At 34.3% G+C, this 15,467-nt stretch overlaps 2 protein-coding genes across 2 annotated transcripts; one reads left to right on the forward strand and one right to left on the reverse strand.

Annotated features, from left to right (window-relative positions):
- Positions 1-1,425: 1,425 nt before the first annotated feature.
- Positions 1,426-10,764, reverse strand: LOC109544501 (integrin alpha-PS1; the record flags this gene model as incomplete). Its single annotated transcript, XM_048664458.1, has 15 exons — positions 1,426-2,716; positions 3,002-3,220; positions 3,316-3,563; positions 3,622-3,854; positions 3,909-4,144; positions 4,329-4,489; positions 4,550-4,959; positions 5,014-5,249; positions 5,335-5,626; positions 5,697-5,910; positions 5,965-6,173; positions 6,226-6,400; positions 6,459-6,551; positions 9,622-9,642; positions 10,539-10,764. Coding segments are annotated over 15 exons (3,195 nt in total), but the record flags the coding sequence as incomplete, so codon positions are not given.
- A 1,713-nt stretch (positions 10,765-12,477) lies between these two features.
- LOC109544502 (protamine) lies at positions 12,478-13,677 on the forward strand. The gene is made up of 3 exons (XM_019914738.2): positions 12,478-12,748; positions 13,190-13,366; positions 13,424-13,677. The coding sequence occupies exons 1-3, from the start codon at positions 12,618-12,620 to the stop codon at positions 13,587-13,589; spliced, it is 474 nt and encodes a 157-aa protein (XP_019770297.1). The 5' UTR covers positions 12,478-12,617; the 3' UTR covers positions 13,590-13,677.
- The last annotated feature ends 1,790 nt before the right edge of the window (positions 13,678-15,467 follow it).

The raw sequence follows: 15,467 nt of genomic DNA on the forward strand, positions 1-15,467 counted from the left end.
GCAGAAGGTTTCGGCGAAAACCATTTGACAAACTGCAATAAATCGGACAAAAACATTTATGCTGAGAATGTACACAAAAAAATATGTTCTGGATAAGAAATCTTTGAATAATTGCGAATTTATTTTATAAAATTCTGTTAAAAACTGTTATATATTTTATTCGATTAATATTTAAATTGAATCTTTCGAGTAAATTCAAAGAACAACTTAAAATAATGGAAATAGTTTTGTTTGTTTACTGTAAAATTGATTAGATTACTTACCATTCATAAGAATCAGGAGGGCAACCAATTTCCAAACTCGCCCAAACATTTTTCAAAAACAAAAATTTTGGAGTCAACTAAATATCGAAGTACTTCAAACGCCAGCCAAACACTGTCTTGGACATTTTGAAAATGCGTCTGTGTTTTTATACTGTTTGTTTCTCAATAAGACGTTCGTAAGGATATGAATACCCATATCGAGTAACAATTTTCGTATTTTGATAAAAAGTACAGCAATAGATAAATTTTATGATCAGCATTAATCCGTTGGGATTTTAAACCGCAAATTGTGTGTTTTTGGCCAAAACGCATTTTTGTTGCCAAAATAGGAAAAAATCAATTATTTTTAGATATAAATGGTCTAAATTTGGGCTGATCCTTTAATATATCTGGGATTAATAAAACATGGAAATTTTTTAATAAAAACATTTCGGAATACTACTACCATTGCGCTAATGATTTATTATCACAGGGTGACAAAAATGCGCGTCTTTTATCTGGAGGCAATTGTTGGTCTTTATTTTCGATATTTCTTAACTTCTTACCGTACTTTTTGACTCATATTTTACAGTTAAAGTCGGAAAGTCTTACCATGATGAAAAAAGGCGATCAAAAATTGAGCAACAAATCGCCCAAGAAATGTAAACATGAATCATACAAACTAAAACCCATCGTTAATACGTGAAACGAAAATTGCATTTTTCTATTTTCGGACATTTTCGAATGAGTCAATTTGTTTTTTCTATTGGGTTTAATTTGCATTATCTATATCGTTGCTAAAAGTACCGAATTTGCTAATTACACCTCAATAAAACTTATAAAGATAAAGCAAATATACATTTGAGTAACAGATAGTATTCACTTCCTGGTCTTCCTCCACTTCATGACTTCCGAGTATTTCTTGTTATCCATGACCGAGGTACTTTTTTACATGAACTGTTTATGTATACTGTGACTCATTGGCGAATAAAACCCACATTTTCTTAATCTAATGGCTTGGATTAGGCTGGATCAAACGTAAGTTCAGTATCAATTTTTTTATATTTGATTTTTCATTTTAATGAATCACTTATTAATGACATCAAATTCAAAATATTGCCATTGGAAAAGTTATCCAAAATGCTTGAGCTTTTTGGGCTCATTTGAAATGAAACGGAACTGCTATAGTATGTACAAATTTATTTCATTATACTTACATTTAACTAACATTGAGAGGTTTTATCACTTCGACCATAATAGGAGCTATTTACAAGTAAATATATACAACAGTTACACATTTAGAAATCACCTGGATCCTTTAGTGAATTTTAATGGCAATTCAACAAAAAAATGTAAATTTGTATTTCGATTTTGATTAATAAACTGAACTTGCCAACATAATTAACCTCTTACTCTTAAAGGAACAAGTCTTTCATTGAACACAACTTTTTGTATAACTACTTGAAAAACAATCATTGTTTAGGCTTAAAATTAAGTACATTTATATATTCTAATTATTTAAATACATTAACATACAATATAACTTTTTACAATAAGTCTTAAGTACCTAAACGTAGCAATCAATACAGAATAATAATAGCAGCACCAGATACCTATATCTAAACAACAAATAAATACTTTAAATAATTGTATAGTTTCGAAGTCTATCACAATTTTAACAATGATTTCAATAGTGACTTGTTTGTATACAGTAAAGAAAAATTTACAACCATTTACTAGAGTTTTGTCAAGCAGTAGTTTATAAAAATATTAAGAAAAGTTTACACGCATATAAACGACTGAAAAATAATGTGGTAATTTTTCTTTACTCATACTGTAACAGAACGCGCATAACTTGCGACTGATAATTTAAAATAATTCAACTTCGAGTGTATTTTGAACGACAATTTATTAAAACTATTCTACTGTAATCGGACAATATAAAAATCACAATGGTTTTACCCTGGTGATTTGAAAAATCGTTTATTTTTCGAACCAACTGGGCAAATCTCTAATAACGCATATTTTTCGACGTTAATCGAGACAGAGTAAACCATCAAATCTAAAATCGCACTTGCTCTCAATTGTTTTTATCAGTTTCAATAAAACTGTAACTTTCTGTTCATTTAACTTCTTCGGTTCAAAATTTATCTCCAACTGCTTCGATTGGAAGATTTTAAATGGGACAAGTAACATCAATGGCAAAAAAGCCTCTCATAACGCCAATCACAAATCAACAGTCACAAATCGGTTCAGTTTGGTTTGATTAATGTGTGACTTTCTTCACTACTTTTTTGTAAATTACCCGAAAGCGTTTGATCTTTTGCTCGTTTTCGTTTGAAAAAGCCACATTTGTGCAGTATCGCCACTAGGAGAATAAGGAGTAAAACACCAGCTAGGACGGCTCCTCCAATTATCCACCAATTGATTTTTGAGTACGACGGGATGATTTCGGGATAAACTAACGTTTCCGCCTGAAAAATGCATAGAATTTTTGATATTTGGAAAATATTCATCGAGATAAAAGTTACTATTTGCTGTTATTGATTAGACAATGTTTATAAACAGTTCGATAAAGCAATGGTTAACTTAATGGCTGCAGCTTTCGTTTTGAAACGTAAAGAAGCGCGTTTTGGCAGAAGCAGATTAATTTAGAATTAAAACTTGTTTTTTTAATGTGTAAAGTTTCAATCAATATTGATGAAAATGTGTTAAATCCGATTCATTGCAAATTGAGGAATTCAATAAATTTCACTTACTGAAAACCCAAATATTTGCTCGGGCTTAGTGATGAATGTTTTATCCAATATTTCCACTTGAGCATGGGAATTGATTTGTACCCAATCGACATTACTGTAGTCTTCAACCAACGTTGCATTCCAGATTCGCGACTTTATTTCCACATACACTTGCATCTGCTTCTTAAGGCCCCCGATTAGACACTCAATGTCTACGCATCTGGCCGATCCTTTACAGTCCTGCAAAATGAACAAAATAATATTAATAACAAAAAAACATTATCACGAAATTCTTGAATATAGACCAAGTATGTTTACACGTGAATAGTAATTACCATAACAGTTATCCGTCTTTTGATTCCCCCTTTTTCCACTTCTTGAGACTCAATAACCGATTCCACTTCCCGTCTTTTCCTTCTTAACACGTTGTTGAGGGAATCATTTTCGTTTCGGAATTCTGGTGGGAGCAGCAAGTTTTCAGGTTCATCTACGCTGGGTGTTAGAAGGTCCAGCTTCAAAGGGTTCACTATTTCTTCTGTAGTGTTGGCAATGTAACAAAGCGTGCCCGCATCAGTTGTGGATCCTGTAAATTTTGACCTTCGTTGAAAAATTCTGCATTTGTGGCGTTTTAATTAGTTTACCTAAAACTTCGGGCATTGATTCCAGATAAAGTAGCCACTTTCCTTCATTCCCGTTTCTTCCAGGCCTCACTTGGTACGGCCACTGAATGTTCACTTTGACTCTGGGCAGGTCCCATTGTCCTCTATTATCCAGATAATATCGATGGATCACTCTTGATCCAATGTCTTCTAAATGGTTCATTGCCGACTCTCCAACGACTTTGCCACCAAAGAACAGATTCGTCGAACCCTTTCTGAAATGATTTGGCTTCTCTAGTTCAAGTAGACGATTTTACTGGAATTCTTACCCAGTAATACTGAAATCGGCAATTTTTTGAAGAATTGCGGTCAGTTTTACTTCGGTCCTCTTCGACTTTTCCGTCGATGTGGAGTTCACTTTCAACATGAGATCTAGGGTTTGGTCTTTGGTATTTTTCTTTATCTCAAACCTAAGTTTTAAATTAACACTAGCGTTTCCACGGAATGGATTTCCTAAGTCGCAGACTACAAGCGTTTGGTTCTTGAATGAGCACTTTACGTTGGTCTACAAATTCGGTGTTGAAAAAATTAAGCTTTCGCCACTTTTGCTTGAAACTGGTGAATCTTTCGGGCTTTAAGACCGTCAAGGGATTTTTTTAAATGTTAGTCTAGTTCTTCAGACATGCGTTGGCATCGCACGACCATCTAAATTTCGAAGGACTCGCCAGTTTCAACAAAAAAATACTTACATGTTGATTTTTTTCAGTCTTCAGGTTAATATAGCTAAGAGCTGTGGGATGCACTACAAAAAGTTTGGCTTCGTAAGCGGATTCTAGCTTGTTGGAGATGTTGGCTTCCAGAACAAACTCCTGATCGGTCATGTTCACTGCGTACTCTCCCTTGGAGTTTTCTATTTTTACAAACATTAGGCATGTAAAAACCTTGTTTAAAAGCATTTTCTGCTACTTACTCTTGAAGTTGGTTCCAGCTATCAACTCCAAGTAGCTTATACAAACATCATCATCTCCACAGTCCTTTTGGAATGTTGCCTCGAACTCTTTAATCGATGTAGTGTTTAGAATGGCAGTGTGCGGTTTGCTGTCTTCCTCCAAAGTGTATTTGACTTTGAACTTAATGGGCGAAAGAATATCGCTCACTCCCTCCTTGATATAAACCACTTCCCGCTGGCAATACGTCTTCGATAAATCCTCCACTTCGATAGTCTTCGTATTTACGTTGGTTCTTTTGTTTGGATACTGCGGGTTGCGGAACCAAATCCTGGGAATTATTTTTTGCAGCTCTGTTATGTGGTAGACGATGGAAAACGTTCTTAGGCTCTGATCTTTGCCCACGATTGTAAAGCAGGGCTTGACAACAAAACTGAAACAGACCATGTGGAATAATCGCTCTAAAGTACAATATTTCAAGCCATACCAGGTGTTATTCTGATTGCCAGGGTCGGCTGCGCAACCCTTTCTAGATACATTAATGTTGAACATGTCGCTGCTTTCAATTTTAATGTTGATGTCGATGATGGGTCTGGTCAAAAATAAAAGTGCCCTCTCCGATTCGTAAGCACCGACCAGCAAATCTGGGTATCCATTTTTGTCCATATCTAAACCACCACTGAGAGAGTAGCCGAATGTGCTTAGTTGTGGAAATCTCATTATCTGATAAGCAAAAAGAAATAAAGTGAAGAAATAAATAAAATAAATGAACAGGCGAATGTTTTTGACTGTGAAAAGCTGAACGCACCTGTGATGGTTCAGGTTTGAGCCCTTGACTGGAACCCAGATAAATATAAACCGCTCCATGATCCCTTTCATAGGGAGCACCAATGGCAACATCATTATAACCATCCTTGTTGATGTCACCAATGGAAGTCATGGAAAATCCGAACCGCGATTGCTCGGTTCCGAAGAAAACCGCATCCCAAGTGCCGTTCGGGTTCGTTAAGTTCCAATTCTTCAGATTATAGTAGACATAGACGGCCCCACCTTTATTATCTGCATAGTAGAATGGAGCACCAACGAGGAGATCATCAAATCTAGATCAAAGAATTAGCGGGATTTACAACAGTGTTCTAATCTCAAGCAAATTCAGCATCGGAAAATTACCCGTCGTTGTTGACGTCCTCAACTAAAACCTCGTATCCAAAACTGGACGCAAACTGTTGCCCCGTCAGTATCAGCGGTATACTCAGTTCTTCATTGGCAATGTTATCGCGTTTTTCGAAAAAGTACACTTGGCCTACCATTTGAGATCTAGGCGCTCCTGATACATAAGTGTAAACGGACTTGCTCAATATGTGGCCACCTCCGACACTCATACCTAGGAAACATCGTATTTAAGCCGCTAAAAATAATATTTCATTTGAGCCCTCACCTAGATAACTGTACTTGTCAATAGGCAGAGGATTATCATTTAAGGGCCCCCTATAGATTGTCTTATCCCTATCTATAAAAGACCCTTCCACCACTTGGGAGAACAGTGTTCCTCTCCAAGTGTATGGGCCGGGGGCTCCTACTAGAGCACTGTCTCCTACAAAGGAGATACTGGTGCCTATCTGACAGAACCCATACTGCTGATGCAGTCTGCAAAATTCCGTTTTGAATTTTCCGAATAAATATTAGAGGAGGCACTAACTTTTCTGTGGGCAATCCTTTGCAAAATTGCAGACTATCCGTTGTGTGCAGGGTGTTGTTCAATAGGTAACATAGACCTTGACCGTAACGGAATTTGGAAATGTCTGGACTTTGAATGTATCTATGGGCACAGACCAAAACTTGTCCTCCAGGTTTTTGGGATTTAACTGACACTCCTTAAAATATGCTGCATTATATCAATTACAGAACAAATACTGTAGGAAAATTAATTACCAAGCCATTGACCCTCTTTGATTTCATCTGTTTGTGGAGGAAGTAGTGACTGATCCAGACTGTCCAGATCATCATCATAATCAACTTCATTGACTACAAAAAAATTACGAAAGTTACAAGTGAAATGTTTTTGGGCAGATTTGGTGAAACTATGGCATCAACAAGACTCAAATTAAACTCGGGTATTTTACCCAACAAATTTCAATGAAAGGAAAACTTTTGCCTTGCTTGGTAGCCCATAGTTTCATCAATGATTGTGGTTAGTTCGTCACAAGAGAAAGGATATTGCTTACCACAAAAGTGAGAAGAAACACGTAACAAATAAAGGAAAACACGTATTCTAATTACAAAAAATACATACATAAAGATAGCAAAAAGAATTTAAGTATCAATTACCTGAGTGGAATATGAAAATAAAACATATGCTTAATTAGCTCTTTTTAATCAAAATCACGCAGCAGCTTTGTAAAAAAATAATGCATCAGCAAACAATATCCCTTGGTTATTAGAAATAACAGCAAAAATATTCTACAATTACAACTTGTGCTCGTAAAACCCTTTCAGAAAAACCCTTTTTGCTTTGATAAAAACACTAATTAATTTTCATAAAAAAATTAATATCAACTTTAGTTTCTAAAAGGTTTATTAATACTTCAGATTCTCTATGTACAACAAATGCGATTTATTTACAGAATGCCTGCCTAAAGTCGCTCAAACAAAACAAAGCCTAAAACTGTAACACTAAGTGAATAAATCAATGCAAATCGTGATAAAATGCAAAAAAACATCGCAGGCGGTGTATATTAATTATAAAGGAAAACCATTCGTTCAAACCAAGTAGTGAAAATCACATGGAGGAAAAAAAAATTAACACAAACTCGAAAAACCGAGATTCTGCTAAAATTATGTCAACACAAAACCCAAAAGCGGATTTCAATAATTCTGTCGTGGTCTCGTGAGTTAATCAACGTTAAGACAATAAAATTATCGTTGTTATTGGATTAAATCAGATTCAAAAAGCTGAACACCCCAAAATCTACAGCGTTATTTTGGCTGTTGTTAACCGGCTTGGATATGGCGGATTTTAGTAGTTAACACTTATTCTTAAACAACAGCAAATGTTATATAGTTTCTGTATGTGTTGAAAACGTCTGGGAATTTTAAATATTTTTAACACTTCAGGTTTCAAAAATAAATTAAGTTTGTAAATTATACAAGGTGTTCGGTTAATAAGTAAGTAAACTTAGAATGTATCAGTGTGAATAAATAACCATCGGTTTGATTAGTAAAGAATTTCCAGTTTTACATTTTTTCAGCTTTTCATATTTTCATTTCAAGTCTCTGAGGAAAAAATCCGCTGTTTTTTTTAGACGTGAGAATTAAGACGTCTAAACAGCTCAGAATAATGCCGAAGGCCGTTTTCCAAAAGTTGATTTTCCGAACACCTTGTAAATAAATTACTTTGAATCAATTCAAACAGCAAATAGAGCCATTAATTAATGATCGAAAAATAGCACTTTCTCATTTTTTCAAGACTCCAATTATTGAAGTGAATCGGATCTTTTGCTTTTTAACAGTAGAACATCTTCAAGTAAATTAAAATATTTAAAAAAAATGGAATTATCAATGAATAAATGCAAAGATAACAGCAAAATTTCAAAAAAGTGAGCAATTTGTGGTTTAAGTAAGTTCTGTTATTAACTCTTATTAGGTCAGATGTTGCTATTATTCTCAACATTAATTTAGGTTTAGTCACGTTAAAATAGTCCACTGTGTCAGTGTAACTATAAATTGTATAAAAATGTTTCAATGTCCAGATAAACTGCCCCAAGAACATTGTAAATTTGTTGTTAAAGTCGAAGACCTTAGTTAGTGTAATTATCCCCAACGTACCGTATTATCAAGTAATCATGCAAATTATTTTCGACTTGTTTATGTTTGTTTTATGTAATGTATAATCTGTTTTATATTATTTTTAATAAAGTGGGAACATTTTTTTCCAAACAGTCAAGAACGGGCGAACATCCTGGAAAATTAAATTAAACTTTAACAGAGTTTGACAAAGTACGTGTGTTGTTACCATATCTTATCGTTCAGCAAATATATGTAAGTTTCATCAGTTGCAGCTATGCAAAAATTTTCGACTTTTACGTAATAATTCCCGGTTAATTCCGAAAATAACTTAATGAATTTTGAGTGCAAAACACATAAAATAATAATTTTATAAGGATTTTCCGAGAAACATTTGATGTTTATTTACATGTGATAGTGTATCTACATTTTATTTAATTTACAGAAGCTCTATTTACAGACACTACAGCTACACGTTCATGGTTGGAAATTTGGGTACAGCAATGAAAATTACAAAATAAAAGCTTCAAAAATTTCAAGTTACAGCCACTAATTCGATATCGGAAACTCCGTTGGATCAGATGGATTATTTCTTAAAAACAGATGCAAAACAGCAACATTTTTTGACTGAGTTTTTTTGTGCACTTTATTAAACCGGTGACTAAGTGAATCACATGTAAGGACTATCTGTAAACTTCGACATGGCAAAAATATGGCCAATGAAAATCTAAAAGCCAGCCACAAATAAAGCTTGATTTTCTTATTTTTTTTTGGAAACAACCTTTATAAAAAATGAAATACAGTTGCTGCAAATTTGGCTAGAATTTCCTAATTGTAATCAAAATCGATCCTCATTATCAGGTTGTTCCGTTGAATGTCCTCGATTCGTGGAATTGACGATAAAATGGGCTTTTCGCAGGTAACTTTTATCATTTTGTTGTTCCAAAGGGGAAATTGCTGGAGTTTACCTAAAACAACTCCAAATAAAGTTTTCAGTTCGCTAGTTAAAGTAAATGTATGAACGTTTACCTCAAATCAGACGAACCAGATTTGATATAAGTATAACTTTCAACTGTGGAAGTTGAACGTTAGAAATGTAATGAGTGAATGTTGCAGTACCCAATTTTCCGAAGGCAAATCTACACTCTACATGTCACCTGTAATATCGGGCATCAAAACCACCGCGCGAGTCTACTCGTGCAAGTGAGGGCATGCGACTAATTAAAAAATCAGCAAAATACTCATGCTATTACCGAGGCGGCACCATAAAACTCAATTGGTACCTCTCGTTTGGTTCGAGACCACCACTTACATAAATACCTCCCTCCGGCCTCTGCAAGTGAATCCCGAAAACAAAAACACAAAAATTACTCGTAGAACTTCCGTCTCGTTGAATTTAGTTTTATGCAAAAGAACGCCACTCCCTTTTGGGCACAAAATAATTTTTAAATTAAAGTGAAAAGAAAATAAAAATATTTGTTTTAACATAACGTCTGAAAAATATTTAGGTCTCCGGGTAATTGATTCTAAAAAAATTGTACAGTGTTCAAGTGTGTGAGTCAGTATCGGTCTGAAACTTTCAGTGCGCTTCTTTTGCAAAAACTTCTATCTAGGACATAAATCTACACAAAAACTCCCAATTATCGGTGTTGAAATTTCAAAACTAAACACTCCCCGATAAAAAAGACGCAGACAAGTTTGTACACTTTCAATCACTAAACTCCAGTTTTATGAAAAATCACACCTAAAGCGTCTAAAAATGGAATAGTGTCTTGAAAAGTGTAATCACGCTACTAAAAAAACAGTTGCATAGGTCAGTTGAAATGGAAGAACTAAATACTTAAAGTGGAAAACATTAATTGAAGAAAAAAATGCGTTTGATTAGATCTTCCATTTGTTTCCGCCTTTATAATCCATAACCTTTACACAAAAAACTAATCGAGGCAAGTAAAAGCGATAATCCGAAGAAAAGCCCGTTAGGATTAATCTCGACATCATTAAACACTTCCTTGCCTCGAATAAAAAAACAACAGACAAATAGGCAAAAACTAACACGAAACATCTAACTGTGTGGGGTCTATAACCTCGCTCTATTCCTCTAGTGGGATGTAAACAACACTGATCGCTCCTAAATATGACTAAACATATAACTTCTATATCATTTTTTTTATCTAAGAAGGCTCAATCTAGAAGAATCTAAAAATGATGCTAGAAAGTATGAATACGTACGCCGCTGTCCATCAGTCTCAATTTGGATGCAATCCTGATCCAACTCAGAAATGGGGCATTTGAACACTGCTCCTGAGTAATTGGTATCTGGCTGCAAGTTCTGACCTAAGGGGGCACCGACTAATAACCTGAAACAAAACGCTATATTAATTTCATTAAAAAAATGTGGAATTAAATTGTGTTTTTTTATATTGCAACTTTTGTTGTATATGTTTTCTTTCGAAAGTTATATGTTTTCCACTGTCTTTATTTGCCTTAAATGCTGAGATTTAATGGGATTAAAAAATTTGACTATTCAATTTTTAGCAACTTTAACAATTTTTCCATCTCATACAGTGTTTCTACGCATGTTTAGATTAATAACGCCATAATACTACCTTTCCGATTGTTTTATGCTCTAAATTTTTCAGGGCATTTCTATGAAGTATGAAGTCAAGAAGAAGACGATCGCGTTCTGCTTGCAATAGCAACAAAATACATGTCATTCTTTGTTGGATGTTGTTTTCTGAGGCAATAAAGTAAATTTTGATTGCAATATGGACTTTTCAGTCTTTACTCTAGCACTTTTATATTAAATTGGGCTCAATTTATTAAAAGAACTTCAAAGAAAGTAAATGAAAATACAGTTAACTTTAGCGCTTAAAGCGAGAAAATGAAAAGATGGCCAATAAAAAGCGAATATAAAATCTTGAGAAATATACTATTTTGCGCCGTCACTGGATCAAATTTTAGAAGGTAACATGGTAAAGAAGTATCTAAAAGAATATAAAAATTCAGTTTTTCAGCTAAAAATCTTCTGTGTGTGTGATTTTAGAGCTCAATACATAGTTTTAGGCCTAACAAGCTTCCTTATTCATAATAAATGGGGTGTTTGAGACTATGGTAAGAAAAATGTCGTCGATTAAAGACCAAAATTACTCGAAAACCACTCAAAATAGGGCATAATTTTCGATTATTTGGGTCTCAAATTTCTATTGTGCTTTTTAATCAGATGGGTGCATTTATTTTGGGAAAAAATCGTATAAAATGTGAGGTATTTTGCGTTTTTTCAAAAAAATAGTAAACGTAATAGTGAATTTTGAGCTCGTTAGATTCTTCTCTTCCTGACGATAATCTTGGTCATTAGAGCGATTTGATTTTTCTACGAAAAATAGTTCTAAAGTTCTTTTACTGTTTTCATTTGTGTTTTTTAAGCTCGTCGCATAGTCTTCGACCTAACAAGCTCCTCTTGATGTATACAAAAAGTGTTTGAGTTAGGATTTGGAAAAATATTGAAACAGGAAATATAAAAATATATTAAAATCATAAAACAAGTATTCAGAAAATTTAGCTTGAGCGATAACTTTAGTTCCGTATTGAATATTTTTTTGGAACGAAGTGTGTATGTAATTATTAATTAAGGCCAAGCGCTTTCGACAATTAAGTCATCATCAGGGCCGTTGCCAAATCAGAATCAAACAACCCCCAGAGCACCTAACAAAACATGTCAAACAATGGTTAAAAATAGTCAAAACTAGTTAAAAACTAGTTAAAACGGTCTAAAATGGTTAAAACTGTATATGACAAACTTATAAGAAAACAAACAGAAATAAAAATAAAAATAAAAGAACTTGACTGGGGTCGGCCTTATCAGTACCGCGACCAGTCTGATAAAACTGTTCTGAAGAAGCAGTTCTTCTTGGCATACACCTTCTGATATTTTTTTAAACAAATTCCGCACCTATAAAGATGGCTTAATATGCAAAAAATATTAATAAATACATGGAAAAATCCAGATGAAAGGAGGATGTGCCTCAATCCATCAGCACCCTGAGAGAAGATGACGTTGAAATCCCACTGAGCTAAATTTCCAGATAGTATCCCTCCACCTTGTACCATAGGATAAGATAAACAATAGGCAAAATTATACTCTACCCATGAGAATAAAAAATGACACCGTGCCCGTGGAAACGTTTGTTTGAAAAAATTGTCAAATTTTGTCAAAACTCCAAAATGCGTAAATCAAATTTCAAGTTGTGCTTAATAATGTGATAATTTTTTTAATTCAAAATTTTACGTATTATTCGTTCCATTCTCGGCATGAGCCGATCTTGCTCAAGGTCCGGCTGTAGGCACATTCCGGTTAGCGTATACTGCGGGAAAAAAGGTAGGAGTAGAAGTCGTAGGAGAAGAAGCAGTCGGAAATGCAGATCCAGATTCAGAAGAAGGAGGTGAGTGTTGAGATTTTTCAGCTTAAACTGTTGATTTTGATCGGGTCTGCGTGCTCGATGCAGTTATTAAAAACCTTTGTTTTTTATGGATTTCGCGACAGAACTCTGCAAAATAGGGGAATTTTTTATTGTTCTACTCTATCCGAAATCATAATATTGAAAATGAATTTATTCAAATAAGTATAGATAATGTAGAAATCAGTATTTACTTTAAATCATGAAATTTAACAATTGGCTTACCTGAAGCTAATACATTTAGGTAATAAAACCCAATATTGTTGTTACCTTAAGAAGGGTGAACCGTCATGTTTCTACTCCAAAATCAGCAAAAATTTACATTAAATTAATTGATTCATACATTTCGCTCTTTATGCTGAAACTGTGATGTCACGTAGAATATGCTTCAAATGGTTTTTCTGATATTGCTTCGTTTTTTTAAAGATCCAGTCGTCGGTCATGTGGAAAACGATCTCGTAGGAGATCCAGGAGAAGGAGGGGGCGCAAATGTAGACCAGGAGTAAAAACAAAAAACCCTTTCCTTAACTACTTGCGAGTGTTCAGGAAGAAACACTGTCGATGGCCTCAAAGTAAAATTGCGGTGGAAGGCGCAAAATGCTGGTAAGGTTTAGAAATTAATTGCCAATTGTGCGGCCATTCACGGTTTATCTATGCTAGGTGTAAGATGAATGACCAAGAGAGGCACAAATTCTATAAACAAGCATGCAGTATGAGGAAGAAAGGTAAGGGGAAACGTAGACGACGGAAATCTCGATCGAGAGGTCGTTGTGGGAAACGTAGACGAAGAAGCAGAAGACGCAAGAAGAAGACCTGCCCCATGTAAACGCTGGACGTATCTGGATGTTGGTAACAGAAAAGTTTCAAAATATGTATTGCCGTAGTGTGTCATACCAGTAAATGTCTTTGGATAATTTTGCTGTTTGCTCCAGTGCCTCTTTTAAATCTATCTGCTTAATAACCGCGTGTTACATAACGCTTGCACTGTTCTTGAAAGGAATACTTGTTCAATGATATTCCGTCATTCAGTTGCAAAACATTAGTGTCACAGTTGTGTTTTCGAAAGTTTTCGAAATTTATCGTGCATTAATATAAAGGCCACGAATGGTCGCCTACGTGTGAAGTTTATTTTAGTGGACTGAAAAACATCCAATGGAAAACTATGCGACAACAATTAATTATTTTAGTTTTGCGTTTAGAAATTAGAACAACGAACGTTGCAGAGGCATTTCTTTCAGCATATGGTAACATCGACGTTTATTCGTACTAAACTGCTGAAAAAATCAACGTTATACTGGCAAATTTTGGAACTGAATAAATTCTGACTGCTGGGAGTGAATTGATTTTGTTTGAACCGGTATTTAATGGATCTTTTTCCATTCGGGGCTGCTACAGGGTGGCAAATGAAAATGCAAAATTACTGAAAGGGTATCTCGATTATTTGCAGATTGGTTTAAGAAAATAAACTTCTTGGTTTTGTATTTCCAAAATTTGGGGCTCATAATGAAGCTAAAACTTCACAATCGAATTGAAAGAAAAATTCAATATAGCGACTTGCATAAATGAACAAAATATTAACTAAACTTCACTTAGTTGAAAATCTTCCAAAGTCACAGACTTCGGGAGCAATTCTGATTTGGGTAATTTTTTATTCATTCTGAAAATCGAATTTTAGTCTTACATTGTTAAATTAATTAAATTTAAATTAAAACAAAATCGCTCAAAGCAATCAGTATCCAGTTCAAAAGTTAGGGCAAATTTGACTGTGTAACTTTCATTTTGTTGAGCAGTTTAATTCAGATTTGAAAATCGACATTTTATTGCCTGTTTCGTAACTATATTTCTCCAAGGGTATCAGCAAAGATATTCATCTCATTCTCTATAAATCACAAATACATTAGTTGTTTTCCGCCAAGTTGAGTAATAATAAATAGCCTGCAAAAGTGAACATCCGAGGGTTGATACAACAAAGGCAAACGGGGCTGAAAAGTGAATCTATTGAGGGTGGTTGTAAGCAGCGTGCCCAGAAGGCCATTTTCGTGACCCACTAATGATGAAAAGATATACAGGATGGCACAGGAATTTTATTTTATTTTATTTTATTTAATAAGGTATTTTAATTAAGAAGGCGTTCACTATTGGGATTTTGGGCCTTGATTTATGCCAACATTTCCAGTTTGTATCAATCCCCAGCCAATCGATCTGAATGCTCTTTGGAAACTTTGAAACTTTTTATACTTTAATTTTTCTTTACCGTCCGATTTTTTTCCAATCTCTTGATCAATTGAGTAAAATTGGAGTTTTACTTTTAATCTCTTACTGAACGCGTTCGTTTTATTTCAATCATGAATTTCATTATTCTTTTTTCACTTGATTAATGTAGAAATCCAATATTTTCAGTAGATTTATTTGACGTTTTCTGATTGAATGATTGAATTTCTTGATTGATTTCTGAATTTTCTACTTCGCTCTTTTTCAGTACCAAATAATCAATTAATCTACCCTAACTTTTTTTAAATCCAAACTTTTAGCCGAAAAACAAAATTGAATATACTGGTATTTACTTCTTGTGCAGATCTCTCTGTATATTCGACTGAATATGTTCAATAGTTAATGTAATTGGTCGAAATACAATGCGGGTGCACCCCAATGAAATCCGAAAAATATCTATATTATTCCCATCTGGGCTAATTGATCTCGAAAG

The sequence above is a fragment of the Dendroctonus ponderosae genome, unplaced genomic scaffold (assembly GCF_020466585.1).
Source record: "Dendroctonus ponderosae isolate FM_Combo_2020 unplaced genomic scaffold, Dpon_F_20191213v2 Dpon_F_20191213_27, whole genome shotgun sequence".
NCBI lineage: Eukaryota > Metazoa > Arthropoda > Insecta > Coleoptera > Curculionidae > Dendroctonus > Dendroctonus ponderosae.